The sequence below is a fragment of the Microcaecilia unicolor genome, chromosome 11 (genome assembly GCF_901765095.1).
Source record: "Microcaecilia unicolor chromosome 11, aMicUni1.1, whole genome shotgun sequence".
NCBI classification, from domain to species: domain Eukaryota; kingdom Metazoa; phylum Chordata; class Amphibia; order Gymnophiona; family Siphonopidae; genus Microcaecilia; species Microcaecilia unicolor.
The window spans coordinates 176,498,045-176,524,167 of NC_044041.1; the positions used below are offsets into that span (position 1 = coordinate 176,498,045).

General features: G+C 44.1%; 1 protein-coding gene across 7 annotated transcripts in view; it reads left to right on the top strand.

The window, feature by feature from the left end:
• The first annotated feature begins 748 nt into the window (after positions 1-748).
• SLC8A2 (solute carrier family 8 member A2) overlaps positions 749-26,123 on the top strand; it is a 184,267-nt gene continuing 158,892 nt past the window's right edge. For all 7 annotated transcript variants that reach the window (XM_030218037.1, XM_030218038.1, XM_030218040.1 and 4 more), the window contains exon 1: positions 749-2,292. In XM_030218037.1, the coding sequence (XP_030073897.1) occupies positions 764-2,292 (1,529 nt within the window). In that variant the 5' untranslated portion in view covers positions 749-763. The remainder of the gene's footprint in view (positions 2,293-26,123) is intronic.

A 26,123-nucleotide genomic window follows, 5' to 3' on the forward strand; every position in this document is an offset into this window, starting at 1 on the left:
TGCAAATTTACTTCATGCATCTCCTGAAAACCTGAGTGGTTGGGGAATGACGAGGACAGATTTGGGAAGCCTTATGATAAATGAACCCAGCTGAGCTCATTCATTGTAGAATGTAATTTTCTATACCACTTGTGGTATAAAGAGCAAAGGAGCATCAGCTCAGCCAACCTATTTGGAGAAATTACCCCTGAGTGAAAGCAACCAACAATGGAACAGAGTCTTTGCCAGTATCTCTGTAGGATTATTCCTATCCATTATAAAGCTCTTGGAAGCATTCAGTCAATCTGGTCACTCAATGCTTGACATCGTTCTGTTATAGAATGAGATGGATGCTTGACCTCCTTAGTGAAGTCTCGCTTCTTAACTCCTTATCATTCATCAGGAAGTCATTATACACATCCTTTTTCACCTTTCCTGCTTTTGCCTGTGATCCTATCAATATAATTTGACATTTTGTTCTCTTTCTTTTTTTTCTGATAGGTTCTGTAACCTTTGACCAGAAGAGTGAAGTGAAATGGCCCAAACAATGGTACTACTACAGAAGCTGTTGTCCTCATTGCTCACAAAGACTCTACTTCTGTTTTTCATCATTGCAAAAGATTTCCACTGGACAGAAGCCTCAGGGACTGAGTCAGGAGAATATGAAAATTCAACATGTGAGGGATCCAATCAATGTCAGCCAGGCATAATCCTCCCTGTGTGGCAGCCAGACAACCCTTCGTTTGGTGACAAAGCTGCTAGGGCCATAGTCTATTTTGTTGCAATGCTATATATGTTTCTGGGTGTTTCCATCATCGCCGACCGTTTCATGGCTTCCATAGAAGTCATAACCTCACAAGAGAAAGAAATCACCATGACCAAACCCAATGGGGAGACGAGTATCACAACAGTAAGGATCTGGAATGAGACCGTGTCAAACCTTACCCTGATGGCCCTGGGGTCTTCAGCACCAGAAATTCTCCTCTCTGTCATTGAGGTGTGTGGACACAATTTTCTTGCTGGAGAACTGGGTCCTGGTACAATTGTTGGCAGTGCTGCCTTTAATATGTTTGTCATTATTGCCGTCTGTGTATATGTCATTCCCAATGGTGAATCCAGGAAGATAAAACACTTAAGAGTTTTCTTCATGACTGCCTCTTGGAGCATCTTTGCCTACATTTGGCTCTACCTTATTTTGGCTGTGATATCTCCAGGTGTAGTCCAGGTTTGGGAAGGCCTAGTGACATTAATGTTTTTCCCCGTCTGTGTTGTTTTCGCTTGGATTGCTGACAAGAGGTTGCTCTTCTACAAGTATGTGTACAAGAGGTATCGAGCTGACAAGCGCAGGGGCATCATTATAGAGACTGAAGGGGAGTTTCCAAAGGGGATTGAAATGGATGGGAAAATTGGAGCCGATAAGGACAATGTTTTTGTTGATGGGGCAGTAGCCTCCATAGAAGCTAAAGAGTTGGATGAGAGCCGCAAGGAAGTCATTAAGATCCTGAAGGAACTAAAGCAGAAGTATCCAGATCGGGAACTGGATCAGCTTGTGGAGATGGCAAACTATTATGCACTCCTTCATCAGCAGAAGAGCAGGGCATTCTACCGTATCCAGGCCACTAGAATGATGATTGGTGCTGGCAATGTTCTGAAGAAGCATGCTGCTGATCACTCAAAAAAATCAGCCAACCTTCAAGAGGTCCAGTCTGAGTCAGATGAGGAAGCCATTAGTAAGATATATTTTGAGCCCTGCACTTACCAGTGCCTGGAGAACTGTGGTTTTGTGACTCTTAATGTGATCTGCCAAGGGGGAGATGGCAACAGTACCTTCTATGTGGACTACAAGACTGAAGATGGCTCAGCCAATGCTGGATCTGACTATGAGTATAGTGAGGGCACGCTTATCTTCAAACCAGGAGAGATACAGAAAGAACTGAAGATTGGCATCATAGATGATGACATCTTCGAAGAGGATGAACATTTTTTTGTCAGGCTGTTGAACCTCCGGATTGGAGATGCTGAGGGTATGTTTGAATGTGACCCCAATGCCTATCCCAAGGGTCGCCTGGTGTCTCCTCTGATTGCAACAGTCACCATCTTAGATGATGACCATGCTGGAATCTTTACTTTTGAAGACAAGATGATCCATGTTAGTGAAAGTGTGGGCATCCTAGAAGTGAAAGTGGTACGGAACTCAGGAGCCCGGGGCACAGTGATTGTGCCTTACAGGACAATGGAGGGCACAGCCAGAGGAGGAGGCATTGACTATGAGGATACCTATGGAGAGCTGGAGTTTCAAAATGACGAAACAGTGTAAGTAAGCAAAGCTGACTAGGGGTGGCCAACTTTCAAGTGCTATTTGGGTGGACAATTTGGGGGTATGTGGAGAGGAGAGATATGTCTTAACATATCAAATAATTGGATTAGTTAAATTCTTTTGTAAGGAATTGTGATTCATGTTTAATCTAAACCTAATGGGTCCCACAAAATGCAGGACAGTTGACCACCCTAAGTAAAATAGTTTGCTTCCTCTTTGTCTTCACTGATTTTTGCTTATGTACTGGCACTTGTTACATTCAAATATTATTTTTAGTGTAACCTTTTAAATCTTTCTGCTTCACATTTTTTTCACACAGTTATATCAATGTGCGATGGAGCCCTCTTATAAGGAGCTTGTTTTCTTTTGTGAAACTCTAGATGGGGAGCAAGAAGCTCCCCGCTTATCTACGTCAGTAACAGGAACAAACAGATATACCAGCTGTGAATTGCACAGAACAAAGAGCATATACAGGCATCCCGTAATTTCTCCTCTTTCATTCGGATATCATACAATTGTGAATTGTGTTTGTCTTAGTTTTGTATGTGGGTTGCAGAAATTGCCCTGAAAGCCCTGAGAGATGTCCCTAAAAATAACCTGTGATAGTCCAGTGGTACTTCATAATGGAGGTTTTCTTTAGTATAATGGAGAGTTTACGTCATTGAAATAAGGAAATGGGACTTTCAAATGTTTATAACTAGGAATCCACTAACATAGTAATAGGTTTCACTGTGTAAAGAGGGAAAATAGCTAGGGACAAAACATTGTGGATTGAAAAGGGTTAAAGAAGACACTAGTCAGTTCTGTTCTGAGGCTGAGTGATTCAGGCAATAACATTGCAGAGTGGGCTGTGGTTTTGTTTCCTCTTCAGGAAGTGAGTTCTGATTAGAAGAACATAGGACTGCATGGTGCCATGTTCGGGGGGGGGGGGGGGGGGGGGGGGGGGGGGGGGGGGGGGGTTGGAGGTTGATTTATTTAGGGATTATGTTTTGTCCTGCCCATATGGTTGAATAGCACATGTCTACTTGACGTTCCACTAAGCTTTGGTTCCATTGACATAGAATGGGAGAAAAACCATAATGTATCAGGCCTCTTTGATTATATCCCTTTGAAGATACATAGAAATTTCTTTAAATTTGTCTGGTCTCTGGATACGCAATGGTTTAAAATACAATGCGTACACCTGCTTTGATACCATTACAGACAGGCTGTCCTTGGGAAGGGGACTAGGGGAAAACCTGGGCCATGAGGTTTGGTAGCCCAGTTTCCTGCTGTTCCATCCAGTGTCCTCTTCCTCGGAGATAAGCAGTGGCTATCCCCAAACGTTTTCTCTACAGCGTGTCCTCTTTTAAACCCAGCTTTGCTAGATGCCTTGATCAAAACTTCTAGTAGCCCTATTCCACAGCTTTCTTGTGTGCTAAGTGAAAAATACTTCCTTCAATTTGTTTAAAATCAGCTATCTGTTAATTTCATGGAGTGTTGCCTATTCCTAGTATTCTTTGAAAGGGTAAATATCCGTTTCTTATTTATCTAATCCCCTCCCCTCATGATTTTATAGCCCTCTGTCATATCCCTTCTCAGTCATCTCTTCTCCAAGTTGAAGAGTCTAATCTATTTTTCTTTTTTTCATAAGGGAGCCATTCCAGCTGCTTTCGATCAAACCTGTTTTTATTATTAAACCATTGGCAACAATACAAAACAGCCACATTACACATTAACACCTCATTTGTGCCTTACACATTCTGTCACAACTGAAGAAGAACTAATTTAGCATTCCGACTCCCCCTTCCACCCCTCCCCCCCAGCAGCAGCTCAGTGTTTACCCAAGACTTCCATAGACAGTACAATGGGATTTATCACTATCTTGGTTATTTAAGAATTGAGCAGTAAATTCTGTGGTCTGTCTGGGAGCAAGTGTCAGAACATTGACCATATCTGCTGAAAACTCTTCCACCTCTGAAAGGAGACAGATGTCACTTCCATCTTTTCAAGCACCGTTAAGTTAAATAATAGACTTTGAGCAATAAAAATGCCATCCTTAAAAATAGTCTCCCTTCCCACCACCCCCAAGAGCTGACATGCTCAAAAAGTCCTTGAATAACTACAACTCCACCTGCAATGGGAGGGAAATATCCAGCAATCTTGGTAAACACTGATTTGCCGAGCCCTGCAATTGCTTGATCACTGAACAGAACCCAAACGCATGGCCCAGGATAGCCCTCACTACACTGCATTTAGGAAACACACCAGTATTAGCAAAAGAGGCTTTAAAATCTTGTATATGTGAATAACTAACTTAAATTGCTGTTCTTGCAACATAATGTTAGTGGACAAGGTCTTACATCATTTCACCATGTTTCACAATAGTGCACCCTCTAAGCCCAAGCCCAAACCCCATTCCCATTTGTCCTTCAGATTAGTATAATCATACTGTAAATCATATTGAGTTGTTGATCTCTGATAATCAACCTACTTGGGCACTTTCTCTTCTAGGAGATACTATATTCATTCAACACCTTCACCACCTTGAAGGTCTACTAGTGGACCTAATGATCATAGGCATAAAATTGGTACCTGGAAACTCAAATACCACACCCCTATCCAAGAAGGACTTAATCCCATTTTGATCATCCAAGAAATCAGAAGTATATTCCATCACTCTATTCCCAGCTAGACACTTCCCCTTCTGCATACCCAACAGAAAGTTTAAATTTTCTCATCTTGAAAGCATCCTGGCAACACAAGCTTCTATCTTGCATCTCAGGTCTTCCTCAAAGACCCCAGTAGGAAATGGCTCCTTTGTGATTCTGGAGAGATGCAGTGAAATGCAAATAAATTAGGGCAATACTTTTGACATACTGCCTTTCTGTGGTACAACCAAAGCAGTCTGCATATTATATACAGGTAGCATGGAGGGGAATAATCGAACGGCACCGGCGAAATAGATTGCTGGCGATTTATTTTGGTGGCACCACAAACAGCTGGCCGAACCGTATTATCGAAAAAAATGGCCGGCCATCTTTTCTTTCGATAATACGGTTTGGCCTGGCCAAATGCCAGAGTTCGCTGGGTTTGAGATCAGCGGTTTTGTTTTTCAGCGATAATGGGAAAAAAATGCTGGCCATCTCAAACCCGGCGAAATCCAAGGCATTTGGTCATGGGAGGAGCCAGCATTTGTAGTGCACTGGTCCGCTTGACATGCCAGGACACCAACCGGGCACCCTAGGGGGCACTTCTAAAAATAAAAAAAAATATACAAATACCTCCCAGGTGCATAGCTCCCTTACCTTGGGTGCTGAGCCCCCCAAATTCCCCCCCCAAACCCACTCCTCACAACTCTACACCACTACCATAGTCCTTATGGGTGAAGGGGGGCACCTACATGTGGGCAGTGGGTTTTTTTTTTTGGGGGGGGGGGTTGGAGGGCTCAACACTTACCACCACAAGTGTAACAGGTAGGGGGGGATGGGCCTGGGTCCGCCTGCCTGAAGTCCACTGCAACCAACAAAAACTGTTCCAGGGACCTGCATACTGCTGTCAGGGAGCTGGGTATGACATTTGAGACTGGGACACAGGCTGGCAAAAAAGGTTTTTATTTTTATTTTTTTAGTGTGGGAGGGGGTTGGTGACCACTGGGGGAGTACGGGGAGGTCATCCCCCATTCCCTCCGGTGGTCATCTGGTGAGTTGGGGCACCTTTTTGAGGCTTGGTCGTGAAAATAAAAGGACCAAGTAAAACCTGCGAAATACTGATTAACGCCGCCTTTTTTTCCATTATCCGTGAAAGCCGGCCATCTGGTAGCCACGCCCATGTCCTGCCTTCGCTATGCACCGACACGCCCCCTTGAACTTTCGCTGGCTCGGCGACGGGAAAGCGGCGATGATGTCAAAAAAGCAGCTTTCGATTATACCGATTTTGCCGCTTTTGAGAGATCGCCAGCGATCTCCCGATTTGTGTCGGAAGATCGCCGGCGATCTCTTTTGAAAATAAGCCCAATAGTAACATAGTAGATGATGGCAGATAAAAACCTGTACGATCCATCCAGTCTGCCCAACAAGATAAACTCATTACATTTGGTATGTGATACTTCATATGTATACTTGGTCTTGATTTGTCCTTGCTGTTTTCAGGGCATAGACTGTAGAAGTTTGCCCAGCACTTCCCTTGTTCTAAAATTTCTGAATTTAATGTTGAAGCCCCTGAAAAGCTCCGCTCCTGCCCATCCAAATCTATTCAGCCATGATTAGGACACAGACCGTAGAAGTCTGCCCAGCGCGGGTCTTTTTCTTCAACTCCTGAAGCTGAATCTGTCCAGCCAAGATCAGAGCGCAGACTGTAAAAGATTGCCCAGTACTGGCTTTGCTTCCCAATTGCCAGTGTTGCTTTTGAATCTTCTAAGCTTCTTTGGATCCTTTCCTTTCTCAGTCACTAATGAGCTCAATTTAAGTTTGCTTTTTTTTTTTTTTTTTCCTACCTGGGGCAATGGAGAGTTAATTGACTTGCGGAAGGTCACAAGGAGCTGAAATGGGAATCAAATCTTTTTTAAGCTCAGTGAGAACACTAGTAAATAATGAGCTTCCCAAACTCATGTAGTGATTGAAAAGGAGAAAATCCCTCAGAAACCTATCAGATTAAAAATCTTAGGTTACAACGGGTACAGATTTTTACCGTTGATTAGTTTCTATCATAGGGATTAAAACTCATTATTTTTTGCTTTTTTATGCAATCTTGTTTTTAAAGTGCTTTAACTAAATTAAAAAGTGCAAACATTTATGTGCAAATCAATGTTGAAGCGCCAAATATATAAACAGCACTCAGCTTATGTTCGATGGGGCCGCCGTTTCACCCGTATTTGGCTTCTTCAGGAACATGGGCTGCATATTTCGATTTCAGTTGATTGAACGTCAAACAAAATGGCGCCATTTTGTTTGAAGTTTACCTTATTGTTACACTAGTCTCTACTGCACCTCTTGCATAGTATTGAAATCAAATCCTTTTTCCCTGGTTCCCAGTCCACTAAACTAACCATTAGGCTACTCCTTCACTCTGAGCCTGAAAAAGAAAGGGGAAAGGGGATGGGATTTGATATACCACCTTTCTGTGGTTACAATCAAGAAGTAAATATCTCACAGCCAGCGGGGCTCAAAGTGCCTCCTTTACAGCCAGCGGGTATAACATGATGAATTTATCCACAAGTCTGTTAAATGTCTCATATTGCAACATGATCACCCTTGATATCTGGGCGCTCCAGAATCCCTCTGGCATACAGGATACATCAATTGTTGCAATGAGAGCCTCACCTTGCAACGTATCCAGGATTTTTTCACAGGGGGTACGCCTCCTGTTCCCCATGCCGGCCCCATGCCCCTTCCCATCTGTACCTTTAAAATCAGTTCTTTCTCCAGTCTTTCTTGGGCAGCGGCAATCATAGACTGCCTGTGCCTGCACCGGGACTTCCTCTCACTCTGAACCAAGCAGGGTTGCCAGCTGGGAAAAATTTTCCCAGCCCCAAACGAGCCGTAAACCCGCCCGTAGCCAATCCCCGTCTCCTGCGTCACCTACCCCGCCTCCCACGACACTAACCCCACCTCCCACGTCACTAGCCCCGCCTCCTACGTCATCCCTGACGTCAACCCCGCCCCTGAAAGGCTTCTATTGGACCAAATTGGACCAATAGAAGCCCCGGAAAAGCTTCTATTGTACCAAATTGGACCAATAGAAGCCCCAGAAAAAAACGCCGAACTCGCACAGCGGCGACGGGAAAACTGCCCAAAAAACCGCATCCCGCGGCCGGCGAAATTTTCCCGCCGCTGCTGGCGAAAACCCACCCAATTGGGCGGTAAAACCGCCCACCTGGCAACACTGGAACCAAGGTTGCCAGGTTGAAAAAATTTCCCCGCCCAAAATGAGCCCAATACCCGTACAAAGGTAAACTCCGCCCCAACGTCATCAAACCCACCCCCGACGTACCCTCCAGCATTAACCCCGCCCTGACGTAGCCACCGGCGTCACTAACCCCGCCCCTGACATAGCCGCCAACGTCACTAACCTCGCCCCCAACGTCGTTAACCCAACCTCTGCGGGGCTTCTATTGGACCAAATTGGACCAATAGAAGCCCCAGAAAACCACCCAATCCACAACGCAGCTTTTTAAAAGCCGCCCAATTTCCTGCAGCCGGCAAAAATTGCCCGCAACGGGTTGCGGAAAGCCGCCCAATTGGGCAGGAAACCCGCAGACCTGGCAACGTTGCATCCCGCCCTTCAGAAAACAGGAAGTCGTGTCAGAAGGGGAGGGAGTGGGACAGTTCAGAGTAGAAGCTCCCTGTGCAGGTGCAGGCAGCCTATGAATGCTGCTGCTGCTGCCCGAGCAAAGACTAGAGCAGAGGTGCTTTGAAGGCGCACGCAGTGGGGGGATGTGCAGGAGTGTGTGTGTGGTGGGGGGAATTGCAGAGCTTTGCCAGGAAGGGAAGTGAGAGATGTCAGACAATTTATCTGCATTCTCACCCCTGCCCTCTGCAGCAGAGGGTAGGAGGGAGAATGCAGATGAACTGTCTGACAGGGGGTGTGTATGCTACACAGGCACATCGAATAGATATGCCACTGCCTTCTTCACTTGTGAAAGATATGCCCTAAGGATCCTATTCAATGAATTAAAATCTCTTTGCTTCAGGAAAAAGTTAGAGCCATTTTGGGAACAGAATCATATGAAACAAAGCAATATGGGCCCTCACAGATAGCAGAGCTCCCATCCAGTTTTGGAGGGCACTCCTTGTATGTTTCAGCATAGGCTATATAGCATCTGGCACATCTGGGTTACTGGCTCACTGCGCTCCCTCACCCACTTTAAGGGAAAACGTATATCTCACAAGGCCTCAGAGGCCCTTCTACAGGCATTGGATTTATGTCATTTAAGCTTTAAATCTGTTACCGACCCAAAAGCTCTAACTCCCGGGTGCTAGCTCTGAATATCTGGGTCTGGGGCAGCCACAGGAGTTACCTGAGCACCACTGATATATTCAGTAGTGGCTATTCTTATGTTCTCATCAGGGACACATCAACCTGCTCAGCTTTATCCACATGCTTCTTGTTTACACTTTGTAAGGCATGACCTCTCTTTGCTAAATCCATGCTGACTTTCCCCCATTAAGCCTTGTTAATTCTGTCGCCAGTAACAATAGCTTCCACCATTTTATCTAGCACCAATGTGTGCAGTTTCTTGGGTCACCCTTGGAGCCCTTTTTGAAACCTGGCATTCCATTGGCTACCCTCTATACTCAGAGCAACTCATTTAACTAAAATAAAATCTGCTTCACCACTCTCTCTCGCTCTCCCTCTCCCCCGTCAACCCGTCTCCACCTCACACTCTCTTCTGCCAGCCCATCTCTCTCTACATTTTCCCCTTCTTTTCTCCAGTTCTCTCCCTAACTTAAGGTCCTGTGCTCCACATCCTTTCTTCCCCGAGTACATAAGTATTGCCATACTGGGAAAGACCAAAGGTCCATCAAGCCCAGCATCCTGTTTCCAACAGTGGCCAATCCAGGTTACAAATACCCGGCAAGATCCCCAAAATGTACAAAACATTTTATACTGCTTATCCCAGAAATAGTGGATTTTCCCCAAGCTCATTTAATAACGGTCTATGGGCTTTTCCTTTAGGAAGCCGTCCAAGCCTTTTTAAAACTCTGCTAAGCTAACCACCCTCTCTTCCATCCCTATTCCAGTCACTCTCACCTCTCACTCACTTCTCCCTCCAGTCCACCTCTGCAATCCTGTTCTCAGTCTGTTCCTTCCCAGATGGCTCTTTCTCCAGTCTGGAAATCCTTCCTCACCTTATCTGGAGGTTTGCTTCCAGCTGAACAGACCAAAATGCAAACTAAGATGATCCAAGGTAGATTTATTAAACAAGCAACAGAACTGGAGGAGTGAACATATGTGCGCCAGACTCGGCCAAGTTTTGCCCTTATTGAGCTGTCTCAGGGGCTAAAATTACCAAACCAGTGTAAAGTAACTGCAAACACCAAGCTTGATGAAAATTAATCTCTCTCCCTCACAGATATGGACCCTGCTGCAATTAAAAACAAAGCACAATGTGCTGCCATGTTTATAAGCACTGTCAGTGTCACATGACCTTCTCCAAAATAATCAGCCACTGCTTTTAATTCAAATCAGATGCATAATAGAAGATTCTTTTCATAATAAATGCTCAAAAGTTATAAAATTTATATAAAACATGTATAAATAACTTGTATAGAAACAGCTCCTTGTTTAAATGTAGTAGACTATAACCAATGCTGAAAATGGAAGTCTCTAACAAAACTACACAAACATTGTATCAGTTGATAGAGGTCCTTGGATCATCATGGTCTGTATTTTGGTCTGTTCCCCTGTTTGCTATTCTGGATTTTGAGGTCTGACTGTTTTTTGGGGTTTGCTTCCAGTGCCAACTTTAGAACAGCTGTTCTTGGCACTGCAAAGCTCTCAGACATGCAGTGCCCAGTCTCCTGCACTGCTCCCATGATCCTGTAACATTAGCACTGCAAAACATGTAAGAATAGCCTGGGACTGCACTATTCGCAAGTTGATCTCTCCTATGATGCTTATGAACTCTTATGTGTATCGAGGAAAAGACTTCAGATACTCGGTTTAGGTAACACTGTTTTGTCCCTTAAGCCATGTTGCTCATCGCTTACGTTGGAATAATCCTGTTCCTTTAGGTAAACCTGCTGGCGAGTATCCTCATGAGTCTGAAAAACCTCGCTAGAACTTGTTCGTTTAGAATGTTATTAATAATGTAGAATAACTGGTATTTAGCTTCTATGTAACCATGCAATTGCTGGGAACGCTCGACAGTGAGCTCCTGTTTCGCAGATGCTTCTTAAGAAGCTGAACCCAACCGCTCTCTACATTATCCTGAAATTGAAAAAATATCAAACATTACATTTTTCTGAGAGATTGGAGAGCCCATGGGACTGCTATATTGTTACATACGTATTACTACCTGATTCGTGTGTCAGCTCGGAGTATGTCCGACCTCAGAAAAATGGCGGCGGCGGCGTTTTTATGTATACCGCCATTAAAGTTAACCAATCAGGCTAAACAATTTTCTTAAAGGGGACTAACTCCCTCACTCCTATGTGTTGTTCAATGGAATTATCTAATCACCGTGCAAAGCTAAATATAGTGCTACTAAAAACTTATGTATCGATGTTACAAAAAACCTTTCCATTCAACTCTATTATTTAACCCTATCGGGGCTAAAGATTTCAATCTGTGTATCCATCGTTGATCCTTTTGCACTGTCTATCTCTATCACCTCCTCTTAATGTTTCAGGGATGTGATCAATCACTAAGCATTTATAATCCTCGAATTTATGTGCTTTTTCAAGACTGTGCGACTACCGGGGCTTGGTTTACCAAGGGTCAAACAAGGTTGGATGAAAACAGAACAGCAGTTCTGAAGTGTGGGTGCAGAGAGTCAGAGAGACAAAATTAGGGACCCTTTTACTAAAGTGTGTTAGTAGTCCCTTAAGGTATGGTGTAGCACACAGTAACCACTACTGTACATGTGTGGTAACAGGTTTTGCATTATTTTGACAGTTACGGGGAAATTCTATATATGGCATTGAACATGAGGTGCTACTTCTGTGCTGAATTTTCAGCATGGAAAAGCATTCTAATTGATGCAAGGTGCTGAAACAGAACAGAAATTATTTATTTATTTATTTATTTGTGACATTTATATCCCACATTATCCCAAACAAATTTGAGTTCAATGTGACTTACAATAAATGGTATAGGATACATAACAAAGAATAATGCATAAGAATCCAATTTTACAATTCAGTATCATAAACATACTGGGATAACTATGGATCTTTAACATTTAGAAAATCTATTATGAATGAGAAATTGTAAATGAAGCAGAGAGAAAGTTAATGGTAAACAGAGTAATAACCAATTGTATTAATTAATTGTTTGAGATATGGTTGTTCTGTGTGAGGGTTTGTTTGAAAAGGAACGATTTGAGGATTTTGCAGAATCTAGTCTAATCCTGTATATTTCTTATTTTGGGTGGTAAGGAGTTCCACCATTTGGTTACCAGGTAAGTGAAATCTGCAGAGTGGACAGTTTTGTAGATCACTTTTTTTGCAATTTGGGTGGTGTAGTCCGAGGTAGTTCCTTGCCTTATATTTAGCGTTTCTTTGAGGTAAGTTTATTAATGGTACCGTATAGTCTGGAGCTGTGTCATTTAGTATGTGAAAGGTAAAGGTACACAATTTGAAGGTGATTCTCGCTTTGATAGAATAGAAGAAATGACAGATCTACGTGAAAACACACTTATGTACCCATTTATAGAATAGCGCCTAGGTGTTTCAGCATGGAACTGGAAAGGAGTGTAACGACAGGAGGACATGGGTGGATCAGGGATGTTCCCTTAAAATGTGCGCTGTGTTAGAAAATGGTGCAGATATGCGCCCAACTTGCGCACCGGGATTTACACCTGGTTCAATTGGTGGAACTCCTCCCACCCAAAGGTTCAGCATGGATTCTGGCTGTACACGCTATTCCATAAAGGATGCCCATCCCAGAATGCCCCTGCATAGAATATCGTTCAACACCGATTTTTTTTTCAGTGCCGAATTTTGAGCACCGTCTACTGAATCCAGCCCTTACTGTGATAAACTGCACCAGTTCCAGACTGACGGCCACCAGAAAATTCTCAGCCTAAAAAAATAAATCAAGGAATCCTTTAAAGAGCTAATCATTGATGGGCTTGTTTTATATTAAAATAAAATAATTTTATTTTAAATTTAAGATAGTCATGTGGTAGCTATGTTTAATAAAGGTTAATAAATGCAAATAAAACACAAAATAGAAAAGAAGGTGATACCTTTGCTGATTTTAAAACATTTTTGATTAGCCTTCAGAGACCAGCACTTCCTTCCTCAGGTCTGGAGAGGATACCTCTTCCTCTCTATCCTTCCTACTCCTTACCCCTCCCAATCTCTTCTCCTTTTGCTCATCCTATCTTTGTTTACCTCTCCATGCTCAATTTACATATCCTGAAAACCCCACTACTACTATGTTTACTACAACTTGTAACATTCTCCTTCAAGACTTTGTAATTCTATTTACTATGTAAGCCGCATTGAACCTGCTATGTGTGGGAAAGCACAGGGTACAAATGTAATAAATAATAATAATGTTATTTATTTATTTTATTTATTTGTAGCATTTGTATCCCACATTTTCCCACCAATTTGCAGGCTCAATGTGGCTTACATTTGCCGTAGTGGTGATTGCCATTTCCGGTAACAGAATTACATTCGGTACTGCATTAAGGTGCATACATACAATGATAAGGAAGAATACATTATGGTATTTCACATAGGTTCCAGAGTAATAGTTTAGCTTGTAACATTCTGTGCTGAGTAACTCTGGTTTCTGCTGGGTAATAATTCAATGACTTTGTAACAAAACAACAAATGTCACTAAGATTCTTACTGTGTGACAAGAGAATCATTCCTCTTATGAAACAGTAAAGCAGGGCTGTCTCATGTGACTAACAGGATGGGATTATCCAGGAAGCTTATATCTTGTAAAATGGTCTTTAAGCCTTGCAGATACAATAAAAAAAAAAAGGGGGTGATACTTTATCTTGTGAAGCCAGCTGTTCTTTACACCCGCTGCTTTCTGTCAAAGGCATGGCGAAAGTTAAGATAAACCCTCATAGGTCAGGAGTAGAGGTTATGGACGGACATGTGCTTAAATGGGAAAAAAAAAAGAGATTCTGAATCTTGGCAACTGGTGACAGCACTGATAGCTGTTCGGTAGACGTGAATCCCTATCGATCTGCCATTTTCCTCCATATCTTAAAGAGAGGCCAGTGAGACACAGAAATGTTTTACTGTTGTTCCCCTCAGCATTTCGCTTTTGAGAAATGGAACCGTAACTAGATCCCTACAATTAATAGTATAGCTAGCATTTAATGCAGCATATATGTATTTGTGACTATGTAATGAAGAGCAGCAAGTGCACTCAAGTGGAGGCCAAAGAGTCACACATGTTTCTCCAAGGGTCTCAGAATATCTCTAGGAACCTGATTTTCATAATGGCACTTACTAACAAGAAGTATTTTAAGATTAAAAGATGTGAATGAGACTTCTTGACACTTGAAATACTCCTGAAGTGCTTTCGGAAAGGCAAAGACTATATCGTTGGACAATGCAGGTTCCAGGTACAAATATGCTGAAGGGACGAGATAAAACAAAGTGTTGACTTTACTCGGGCTGTATATTCTTTGCGTGGTACTCTGTCAGACTTATTTTCGAAAGAGAAGGGCGCCCATCTTTTGACACAAATCGTAAGATGGGCATCCTTCTCACAGGGTCGCACAAATCGGCATAATCAAAAGACGATTTTGGACGTCCTCAACTGCTTTCCATCGCGGGGATGACCAAAGTTCATGGGGGCGTGTTGGAGGCATAGTGAAGGGGGGACTGGGGCGTGCCTAACACATGGGCGTCCTCGACCGATAATGGAAAAAGAAAGGCGTCCCTGACGAACACTTGGACGACTTTACCTGGTCCTTTTTTTTTCTTACGACCAAGCCACAAAAATGTGCCCTAAATGACCAGATGACCACCGGAGGGAATCGGGGATGACCTCCCCTTACTCCCCCAGTGGCCACTAACCCCCTCCCATCCTCAAAAAATATCTAAAAAATATTTTTCCAGCCTCTATGCCAGCCTCAAATGTCATACCCAGCTCCATGACAGCAGTATGCAAGTCCCTGGAGCAGTTTTAGTGGGTGCAGTGCACTTCAGGCAGGCAGACCCAGGCCCATCCCCCCCTATCTGTTACACTTGTGGTGGTAAATGTGAGCCCTCCAAAACCCACTGTACCCACATGTAGGTGCCCCCCTTCACCCTTTAGGGCTATGGTAGTGGTGTACAGTTGTGGGGAGTGGGTTTGGGGGGCTCAGCACCCAAGGTAAGGGAGCTATGCACCTGGGAGCAATTTCTGAAGTCCACTGCAGTACCCTCTAGGGTGCCCGGTTGGTGTCCTGGCATGTGAGGGGGACCAGTGCTGTATGAATTCTGGCTCCTCCCACAACCAAAGGGCTTGAATTTGGTCGTTTTTGAGATGGGCGTCCTCGGTTTCCATTATGGCTGAAGACCGGGGACGACCATCTCTAAGGACGACCTAAGGATGACCATCTCTAAGGACGACCTAAATGTTGAGATTTGGGCGTCCCCGACCGTATTATTGAAACGAAAGATGGACGCCCATCTTGTTTCGATAATACGGGTTTCTCCGCCCCTTCGTGGGGCCGTCCTGTGAGGGCGCCCTCATGAAAACTTGGGCGCCCCGTTCGATTATGCCCCTCTACGAGTGATATTTGTATGCACATTTATAGATGTACACACATACACTAAAAAAATTTCAAGGCATATTGTATATCAACTTGATTTTTATTATGGTAGATTAAACTTATGTCCATACAGATAGCTAGTACTACTACTACTACTTGACATTTCTAAAGCGCTACTAGGGTTAGAGCTCTTGTCAGTATTTGAACTTCCACTGTTCTAGGCCAAAACCCTCAGGGACCACATAGGTCTGTCTAAACAGGTTGACAACTTTTAGCTTAAATTCACTTTTAACCTGATAGCACCTGAGCTTGCTCAAACTGAAATGGGTGGGAAAGGGTGTAGAAATGAGAAGAAAATCCTTTAGTTGACCAGCTGTTGCGGAAATGCTGGTGCACACTGAAGCACTTGAGAGGGGGGTGAGCACTTTCCAGTGCTATGCAGCTGTATATAAATGGATCAGTCCCTTATATCTTGTTTAAGTGTACAAAGAACTTGATTTTAGTTTAGCCACCTATCTATTTATCCAAACTGACTCTGTACCACTCGTCTTGTCCCAATTTATATATCTGCACTTGGTCCCTCAGCTATATGGTAAGCTGGGTATGCAGTCAAATTAGCCCTGACAAAAAAACCCCAAACAAAAAAGCCCCCGACATAACAGCCACTGTCAAAACAGCCTGCCCACAATATAGCCAATGACAAATTAGCCCCCCAACAAAAGGGCCCGATCAGGCTGCCTAGAATATGGCCTCTGACAAAGTAGCCCGAATAGTACCAGACGGGGGGAGAACTTACCTTGTGGCAGACTGAAAGGGGATCTGCCCGACTTTTACTTGTAGAGTATCCCTGTATTCGAGGAGAACTGATCACCAGCTGACCCCGGAGGTCAGGGCCGTGCCTAGGGTCTCTGGCGCCCCCCTGCAGACTATCAGTTGGCGCCCCCCCCCCCCCGCAGACTATCAGTTGGCGGCGGCGGTGCCCCCCCGTGAAAATGATCGCTCACCACTTGCCACACTGACAGGAATTGTCAGCAATATTCTTAGAAACAGATTGCTATACATTGCAAAATAAGATAGCAGATGTAAATTCTCAAAGTGGACATATTCCAAACACTAAAATGAAAATAAAATGATTTTTTTCTACCTTTGTTGTCTGGTGACTTTCTTTTTCTGATCATGCTGGCCCAGTATCTGATTCTACTGCTATCTGTCCTCTTAACTCCGTTTCCAGGGCTTCCTTTCCATTTATTTCTTTCCTTTCCTCCTTTCTTCTTCATTTCTGGTCCTCAGCTTCTGCCTATTTTCTTCATCCATGTGCAGTTTTTCTCCTCTCTTCCTTTTCCCTCATTTCATCTCCTTCATCTTTCTTCCCTCCCCTCTATGTCCAGCAGTTTCTCCTCTCTCCCTGAGCCCTGCCCTCCCAATCCATGCCCATCCATGCTCCTCTGTCCCCTGCCCCCTCCATTCATTCCTATCCAGCAATTCCCCTCTCTCCCTGAGCCCTGCCCTCCCAATCCATGCCCATCCATGCTCCTCTGTCCCCTGCCCCATCCATTCATCCTTTTCCAGCAACTTCCCTCTCTCCCTTCCATGACCGCCCCCCCCCCTTACATCCATGCTCTCGTCTCTCCCCTGCCCTCCCGCTCCCATTGTTCAACTGCCCGCCCTCTTCTCTCCCCCCCAACATCCCTTTTCTTTTTTTTTTTCTTTTTAAATTTACCTCCGTAGCGGTTCCGGCAGCGTCAGTGAAGGAGGCGGCGCTCCCGACGTCGCTAGCCTTCCCTTCGCTGTGTTCCGCCTTCTTCTGACGTCATTTCCTTGACGTCAGAAGAAGGTGGAACACAGCGAAGGGAAGGCTAGCGACGTCGGGAGCACCGCCTCCTTCACTGACGCTGCGCTGCCGGAACCGCTACGGAGGTACATTTAAAAAGGAAAAAAAAAGAAAAGGGATGTTGGGGGGAGGGCGAGCGAGGTGAGCATGGTGCGGCGGCGCCCCCCTGCCATGCTTACCTCGCTTACCGTGTTGGCACGGCCCTGCCGGAGGTCTTGTGTCTGCCACATCCTGCCTATGCAGTAACAGGAAGTAGCATTACACATAAGAGTTCTGGAGTCGGCGGGTGATACGTTTTCCTCGAATACAGGGATCCTCTACAAGTAAAGTCAGGCTATATTTTTATGCAGCTCCCCTGTCTAGTGCCCTGTTACATGCCATTTCACAAACAGAGAGCGTAATAGAGGCTTTAACCTTGGAATGCAAAGAAGAGTATCTCTGCTAACAAAAGCGCCATGAGATGCAATTTCTGTTCTCTGGCCTATTGAGTACAGGTTTTATATATTTATTTTTACTCAGTTTTCCTCATGGAGGGAGGGGGGCAGAATGAATTTCAATTCGCTGTTTCCATGCTGTCTTTTTGTAAGGTCATCAGTTTTTCCAAGCATTCCCCTCTGCAAAGCATGTCTTTCCTGCATTTTTAAAATCCTCTCTGTTCTTGGCCTAATTGGTCATGTCTCTGCTTCTCAGATCACTTGATAGTTTTGTCACCATCTGTTGAATTTATTGTTCAAGGGCATCACAGATGCACCCCTGTCAATCCTCTAGTAGGGCAATTTTAAAAGACATTTGTATATGTAGAGTGGTATATTAAGTTCAGAAACAAGCTATGAAAAGGTTTCCCTCCAGATGTGCACATAAGCTTGTGCACACACAGCATCTACACACATAAATTATTCTAGGAAATTTTGTGTGATAAAGAGCAGGTGTAAATATATGCACCTTTTATTTTTGTCACAGAGGCTGTTTTGTCAGGGGCTATTTTGTCAAGGGTTATTTTGTGGGAGGAGCCATTTTGTCGGGCCATTTTGATAAGGGTCAATTTATCAAGGGCTATTTTGTTACAAGGCTATTTTGTTGGAGCTATTCTGTCTGGGCTATTATATTGGGGTGCCAATAAACCATATTGTAGAAAAGCATTAGTATGATAGCAATGTTATTTGAATGTTCTAATTGTCTGCTTATTAGATATTTCATCACTAACGCTATTATGCTTACATCATATTATATCTCTGCTATTTGAATTTCAGTTCTGTTAAATGTGTATATTTTTGATCCTGTTTCATGGTAGTCCTATTATTAGGTTTCAGCTTGCTGTTTTCAAGTTTACCTCATTGATTGCATTTATGTTTATACTTGGTCATTTTACTATTGTTATGCTGTTAAAATTGTAAGTTTTATGCTAAACTGTACCTGCTGGATACCGCCTTGGGTGAATCTCTTCATAAAGGCAGTTAATAAATCCCAATAAATAAAAATAAATACATAAATAAAATAAATATCTCTACAAATTACCAGTTAAATGTAGTGCAGGTTTCCACAGCACATAGACCTTTAACCGTATTGTGAAGTATTCCTAGGGATGTGTTTGGGCTGGGGGAAGGTGTGTGCATTATATTTTCAAACACGCATGTGCTAAGATACTCCTCTGCACTGCCTATCTAAAATGCAGGTTAATCTGTGTGAGTGCCTTAAACATAGTTTGTCTCTGAAACATAGAACAGTGTTAAATGCACCCATATACTTTGCAGGTATACAGTCGGTTTGAAATTAAAAAGTGAATTTTCAAAGATGGATACCTGAGTAAATAACAATTTACTTGGGCAAAACAAATGTGACTTACAATAATTCTGTTCTGCTCCAAAGAAAGCCAATTCTAGCTTTCCCAGTCTTGTTGCTGGCTTAAAAAGAGAGATTCCCAGTGAGGGCTGGAGCGCTGTTTTGGTCAGAAGGTGAAAAGAAAACTTGGATATTCGATATTCAAATATACTTGTCCTATTTTGCTCCCTACCCCCTTGGCCACCCGTATCCCTAGCAGAGGCAAAATAAGAAGGTACATTCTTGATGACTCTTCATTTTCAAAGGCGGGGGGGGGGGGGGGGGTATTTATTTATTTATTTGTTGCATTTGTATCCCACATTTTCCCACCTCTTTGCATGCTCAATGTGGCTTACAATACATCATGAGTAGTGGAAATACATGAGAAAGTATACATTTAGTGATAACAGAAGGATTTTGGGTAACATGATAATGATAGAACATGATTGTATTTTAGCAAGCAAACATAATAAGAAATATATCAGAGATATATAAGAATTTTATATAAGAAAATATACATTTAGTAATAGCAAAAGGATCTTGGGTAGCATGATAATGAAAAAACGTGTTAATATTTTGGCATGTAGATATTATGGACAGGGCCGGTCTCAGGCAGAGGCGACCAAGGCGGCCGCATAGGGCCCCCGTGCCTAAGGGGGCCCCGCTCTGCCTCCGCTCCGACCTCCGCTCGCTTCGGACGACCGTCCGCATCATTCATGATGATCCTGTGGCTCGGCCACTCCACTTCTGGGGAGGGGAGGTTTCATGATAGCATTGTGCTTATTATTTCAATCAGTTTTTTTGTACAAGTTTAGCTTCATTTGTCTTTATTTGAAATTTCATAAATAAAAAAAATTTCTAAAAATGGAATAATCTTATCAATGGGGTGGAGCTAGGGTGGGGCTAGGATGGGGCCCCACCAAATTGGTCTGCACAGGGCCCCACACTTGCTAAGACCGGCCCTGATTATGGAGGCAGTTCTGGATATGTGTACAGGAGTTCATATTTGTTGATCATTGTTGTATGCCTTGTTAAAGAGATGAGTCTTCAGTAGAATTCGGAAGTTCCCTCTGAAAACTGGCTGCAACATGCATAGACTGCAAAGAACCTGGGCTATTCAAAATCACCCCCCCCCCCCAAAAAAAAAAACCCTGACAAAAATGTAAAATTCATTGTCAGTGTCCAGGTGATGTTGACTTTCTGCTGACATTGTGGGTAGTTAAGTGCTCTGTATGCTGCTGCTCCTCCATGTCTCGTTTCTTCCCTTCCCCCAACCCAAATTGCAGGCCAGTCTCTGAAAAATACTTTGCAGATTACTATGGCACTCCTGTCTTGCTGATTTTTTCATCAGTGCAGCAGCTTAATCTGACTCTGTCGACAACCCCAGGAAATCAACAACTTATAGCACCGTAAACCTTGGCTCTCGTAGGAATAAGCAAAAAGGATGCTGTCGGGGGGGGGGGGGGGGGGGGGGGGCGGAATGGCACTACTTGATTGAAGGGAGATGCAGCCCTTTGACTTCAGGGATCTGGAGATTTCAATATCTTCATCCAGGCTGGAACAAGAAAGTGCTGTGAAACTTGACTGTAGGTGAGAGCTGATAGTGCAGTTTGAAGGGGAATATGGCTTTTGTGTGAGAGGCATCTCATTTTTAGCTATTATCTTATTATCTTTGTCTTGGATCTCTGCAGCAGCTGTTGGAGAACAGTCTTTCAGCAACCCTTCCTCTCCTCACTCTCCATTATTTATGATGGATGCCCTGGCAGATTTGTAGCCGTTTGGAAGCCTGTGACGGTAGATAACAAATTGCTATTGATTTCTGTGGCTGGTATTAGGATATCAGATTTTACAGTATTAAAACCCAGGCAAACAGGCTTTATTTATTTATTTATCTATTCCATTATTTAGCCTGTTGTTACAGAACTACATTCATTATATAATAAAACAGTAAATATATAACAAAATAAAATAACATTTTATTTTGCAGCCTGACAAACTCATCAAATTGCTAGATTAAAACAAGTAAGTTTTAACAGCCTATTGAAATCCCCAAAGTTCATTAATAGACCTCACAGAGGGAGAGAACCTTGTTCCGCAACCAGGTCATAACACAAGAGTAAGCTTGAGAGCGAGCACACTCTTACTGAAAGGATCTGGCAGAAGGTACAAGAAAAAAATCTCTCGCTCTGAGAACGTACGGATCGCTTAGGTGTATACATTGGCAGCTTATCGGAAACGTATCTTGGTGCCAGGCCTTGAAACACTTCAAACGCCAACACCAGTAATTTTGAAAAGGAAACATTGTTTAATTGGAAGCCAATGCAGAGAAGAAAGATTACGTGAGATATGATCTTGTAAATCAAAGATGATACAGGGGATGGGATGGCTCTTCAGCTTGGAGAAAAGGCGGCTGAGGGGAGATATGATAGAGGTCTATAAGATAATGAGTGGAATGGAACGGGTCGATGTGGAGCGTCTGTTTACGCTTTCCAAAAATACTAGGACAAGGGGGCATGCCATGAAGCTGCAGTGTGGTAAATTTAAAATGAATCAGAGGAAATTTTTCTTTACTCAACGCGTAGTTAAACTCTGGAATTTGCTGCCGGAAAAGGTGGTTAAGGCGGTTAACTTAGCAGACTTCAAAAAAGGGTTGGACGGCTTCCTGGAGGAAAAAGCCATAGAATGTTATTGAATGGACGAGGGAATAATACAGCATTTCTAAGATGGGCGGGACAAATTGCTTGTTCTTTTGGCCGCTGTCGGTGACAGGGTGCTGGGCTCGATGGACCCTTGGTCTGTCCCAGCATGGCGATGCTTATGTACTTAAATTCATCAAAAGTTGAACTGCTGCACTTTGAATACACTGGAGTCTTTTAAAACTCTTACCAGGTAACCCCACAAATAATGCATTGCAAGAGTAAATATGTAAAATTACCAGAAGCGGAGCCAGGATGAGGTAAGTTGACGGCGTGGGGGGAGCGAGAGTGGACTTCCTCCAGCGCACATTTTCACTGCAACAGGACAAAAAAAATAGGTGCCGGCAGAACTCCGTTTGGGGGAGCGGCCGCTCCCCTGACACCCCACCTAGCTACGCCACTGGAAATTACATAAGCATAATGCAACTGAGCAAAATAAGGCTCTGTAAAATAAGTATGAATCCTTTGTAATGGTGTAAATAGTAAAATGAAGAAGAGACCAACTGAGAAATAGGGTTATCAAAAGTTAATCCAGCATCTAGAAAAACTCCCAGACTATGTACTTGGGCCCAGATGCACTAAACATTTTTCATCATTAAATGAGCCCTTAATGAAGAATTTCCTATCCTTTCCATGCACTAAAGCCTATTTTCCGACGACAGTAGCAGCTAACGAAAACTGAATGCAGATGAGCAATTCTTCTACAAATCCCATTGAAATGACATGCACTAGCCTTTTCCGATTTGTTTAACGCAGGAAAACACCATGAAATCTAACGAGAGTCTGTACCTCTCGTTAGGGCTGTCTGTCTGCTAGAAGTTTACAAAATCCATTAAAAAATAACTGGGGGGGGGGGGGGGGGGTCGAAAACGCGTCAGGGGCATCCTTTATTGATGCCCCAGGTCACCGCTGCTCCCCTCTCCCTCAGCACCAAAAAAGAAAAAAAAAAAAAGGATCGAGAGGGGGCAAGGGCGCTCATCATGAGCGTCCTGTATGGACGCCTTGCCCCCCCCCCCGCTGCTCCCCGCTTCCCCCCCACCGCACGAAAAAACTCCAATTTTAGCAGCCCCGGGCCGGCCCTCCTCCCTTCCTGTGTATTCTCCCACACTAGCTCCGCCTCCTGCCATGCTCCGGTCCCGTGCCCTGCCCCCGCTGCCCCCCCTTTGGTCGTGGCTGCCGCTCCACCCCCCTCCAACGACCCCCCCCACTTTGCCTTACCAGCCCGTGCAGCGCCTCTCACCTCTGCTGCACGGGCAAGAACAGCTGATCGGCGAGTCAGAAGGCCTCCTCAGACGTCCCTTCTTTCTTCCTGGGCCCGCCCTCCTCTGACGTAGGTAACTGGCCCTCTTGCACTGATCCCAACAAAATAAATAACTGAATATCATCAGCAAATGAGTGGATATGAATTCCATATCTAAACGCCATATCAATAACTGGATCTGTGAAGCTAAATCCAGTAAAGCTGCAAGATTCTGAGGAGTTCTGGTTCAAGAGAACAATGATAGGACTGAAGGGCATTAGAGGTGTGGGTGTATTGGTGAGGTGGGGGGGGGGGGATTGATGATCTGAGTAGTGTCTATGTGTGTGGGGAGGCATTGTCTCACTAGTGGAACAGCAGACGAGTGTGGCAGATGAGGACTAAGGTACACTGGCAGAGCTGCTTGTGGTTCCAGTACTGTTGTAGTCAATTTAACGGAGGTGCATTCATCAGCTGAAGTCCCTCACTTTCACAAACAGATCAAAATAATGCCAAGATTAAAAGAGAGCTCTCTCAAATCAAAGTGAGAACTGCTGCCAAACTGCAGAACAAGCCCACCCTGGGGAGAATGGGAAAGACAGCATGTTCTCATTAATGCATGAGAGGGCAAAGAGCTGTAGAAGCTGGCAGAGACCACCTCTCTGTATCAGTGATAGTTTATTGAGCTCACAGAGGGAAGAGGAAAGTGAGGGGCACCCAGGTACCTCGGTTTGCTCACATATTCTCTGCCACCATGTTCTCCTTTGAAAAGCAGTCTCTCTCTTTCGCTGTCTCACACACACACACACACACACACACACACACACACACACAAATGTGTGGTATGCAGTGCAAGCAAGAGGAGAGCGATGAGAACACAGATGTCTTTGCCTAATTACCCATAACTGTGGAAATAAATGTTTCTATTTGCAATGAAGGTAAATCAATATTTGCATGACATCATGAGTCTGGGTTGCATAGCTCATGAAAGTGACTGACTGAATGACTGATAACAAAGTCAGACACAAGAAGACAGACCCAGCTCTGCCAATTCACCTCAATTCTGGCTTGCAGAATCCCCTGCTATTCCATTTTTGAGACCCCCCACACAGGAGCATCCCAAGCCATAAGCGTGCCCTGTGTGACACCCCCCAGCAGTCCCTCCCTGCCACTGCATCGCAGTCAAGCAGGGGAGGCAATAGCGTGTAATTATGGAGGAGTGGCCTAGCGGTTTGTGCAGCAGCCTAAAAACCAGGGGAACCTAGTTCAATTCTCACCACAGCTCCTTGTGATGCTGGGTAAGTCACGTCACCCTCCATTGTCCCAGGTACAAAACAAGTACCTATATGGAGTGGAGGAGTGGCCTAGTGGTTATGGCCTAGTGGTTAGAGCACTGGTCTTGCAATCCAGAGGTGGCTGGTTCCAATCCCACTGCTGCTCCTTGTGATCTTGGGCAAGTCACTTAACCCTCCATTGCCTCAGGTACAAACTTAGATTGTGAGCCCTCTTGGGACAGAGAAATATCCAGAGTACCTGAATGTAACTCACCTTGAGCTACTACTGAAAAAGGTGTGAGCAAAATCTAAATAAATAAAAGATTCTAGAATTCTAAAGAATAACAAGATTCCATGCAGAATTTCAAAGTGTAGCAACATTCCATATAGAACCCCAAAGAGTAACAAAATTCTTTGGGGTGGAGGAGTGGCCTAGCGGTTAGAGCACCAGTCTTGCAATCCAGAGGTGGCCAGCTCAAATCCCATTGTTGTTCCTTGTGATCTTGGGCAAGTCACTTAACCCTCCATTGCCTCAGGTACAAACTTAGATTGTGAGCCCTCTTGGGACAGAGAAATATCCAGAGTACCTGAATGTAACTCACCTTGAGCTACTACTGAAAAAGGTGTGAGCAAAATCTAAATTAATAAATAATATGCAAACATCTTTGATTGTAACCACTGAAAGGTACTATATCAAATCTCATTCCCTTTCCTTTAAGCCCCCACACTGCAGGCCCCTTTTTCATTCGTGCCAAGGCCCCCTTTTACTTCAGCAGGTAAAAGGGAAGGCTCTCTCTCTCTCCTGCAGGAAATGGCCATGTGGCAAGTAAAGCACTTGCCACGCGGCCATTTCGGGGGGAGCGTGAGGCACTGCCCGATTACTGCCGGGTACACTCTGGTGCTACAAAAATAAATATATTTTAGTAGTGCCGGATATGACAGTGCGCTAGGGGTGGGAAGTACTGCTGGGCTGCTGCGGTAGCCCAGTGGCACTTCCTGTTTAGCGAGCGGTAAGTCTGTTTTGGGCTTCCCACTGCTTAGTAAAAGGGCTTCAGCCTGCATATAACTCAACATACTCGCTCTTCCCTCTTGGTGTACTACTTGTGTCTGTCTTTCTCTCTCTCTTGGTCTTTTTATTTCTGTGTTTTCTCACCTCATTTGCTGTCATCTTCACTGCACATTTGCATAAAGTATTTTTAGAGTTCAAAGGGACCCTTTTCCTAAGCTGCGGCAAGCACTAACACATGCTTACCACGGGTTAAAAAGCACTACTGCAGGGTGCACTTAGGTGTCTCACGGTACTTTTGGGATCAGCGCGTGAGCCCTTACCACTTAGAAAATAGGCGGCAGTAAGTGTACATAAGTATTGCCTTATTGGGACAGAACAAAGGTCCATCAAGCCCAGCATCCTGTTTCCAACAGTGGCCAATCCAGGTCACAAATACCTGGCTAGATCCCCAAAAAAGTGCAAAACATTTTATGCTGATTTTCCCCAAATCCAATTTAATAATGGTATATGGACTTTTTCTTTAGGAAGCCGACCAAACCTTTCTAAAATTCTGCTAAGCTAACCGCCTTTACCACATTTTCTGGCAA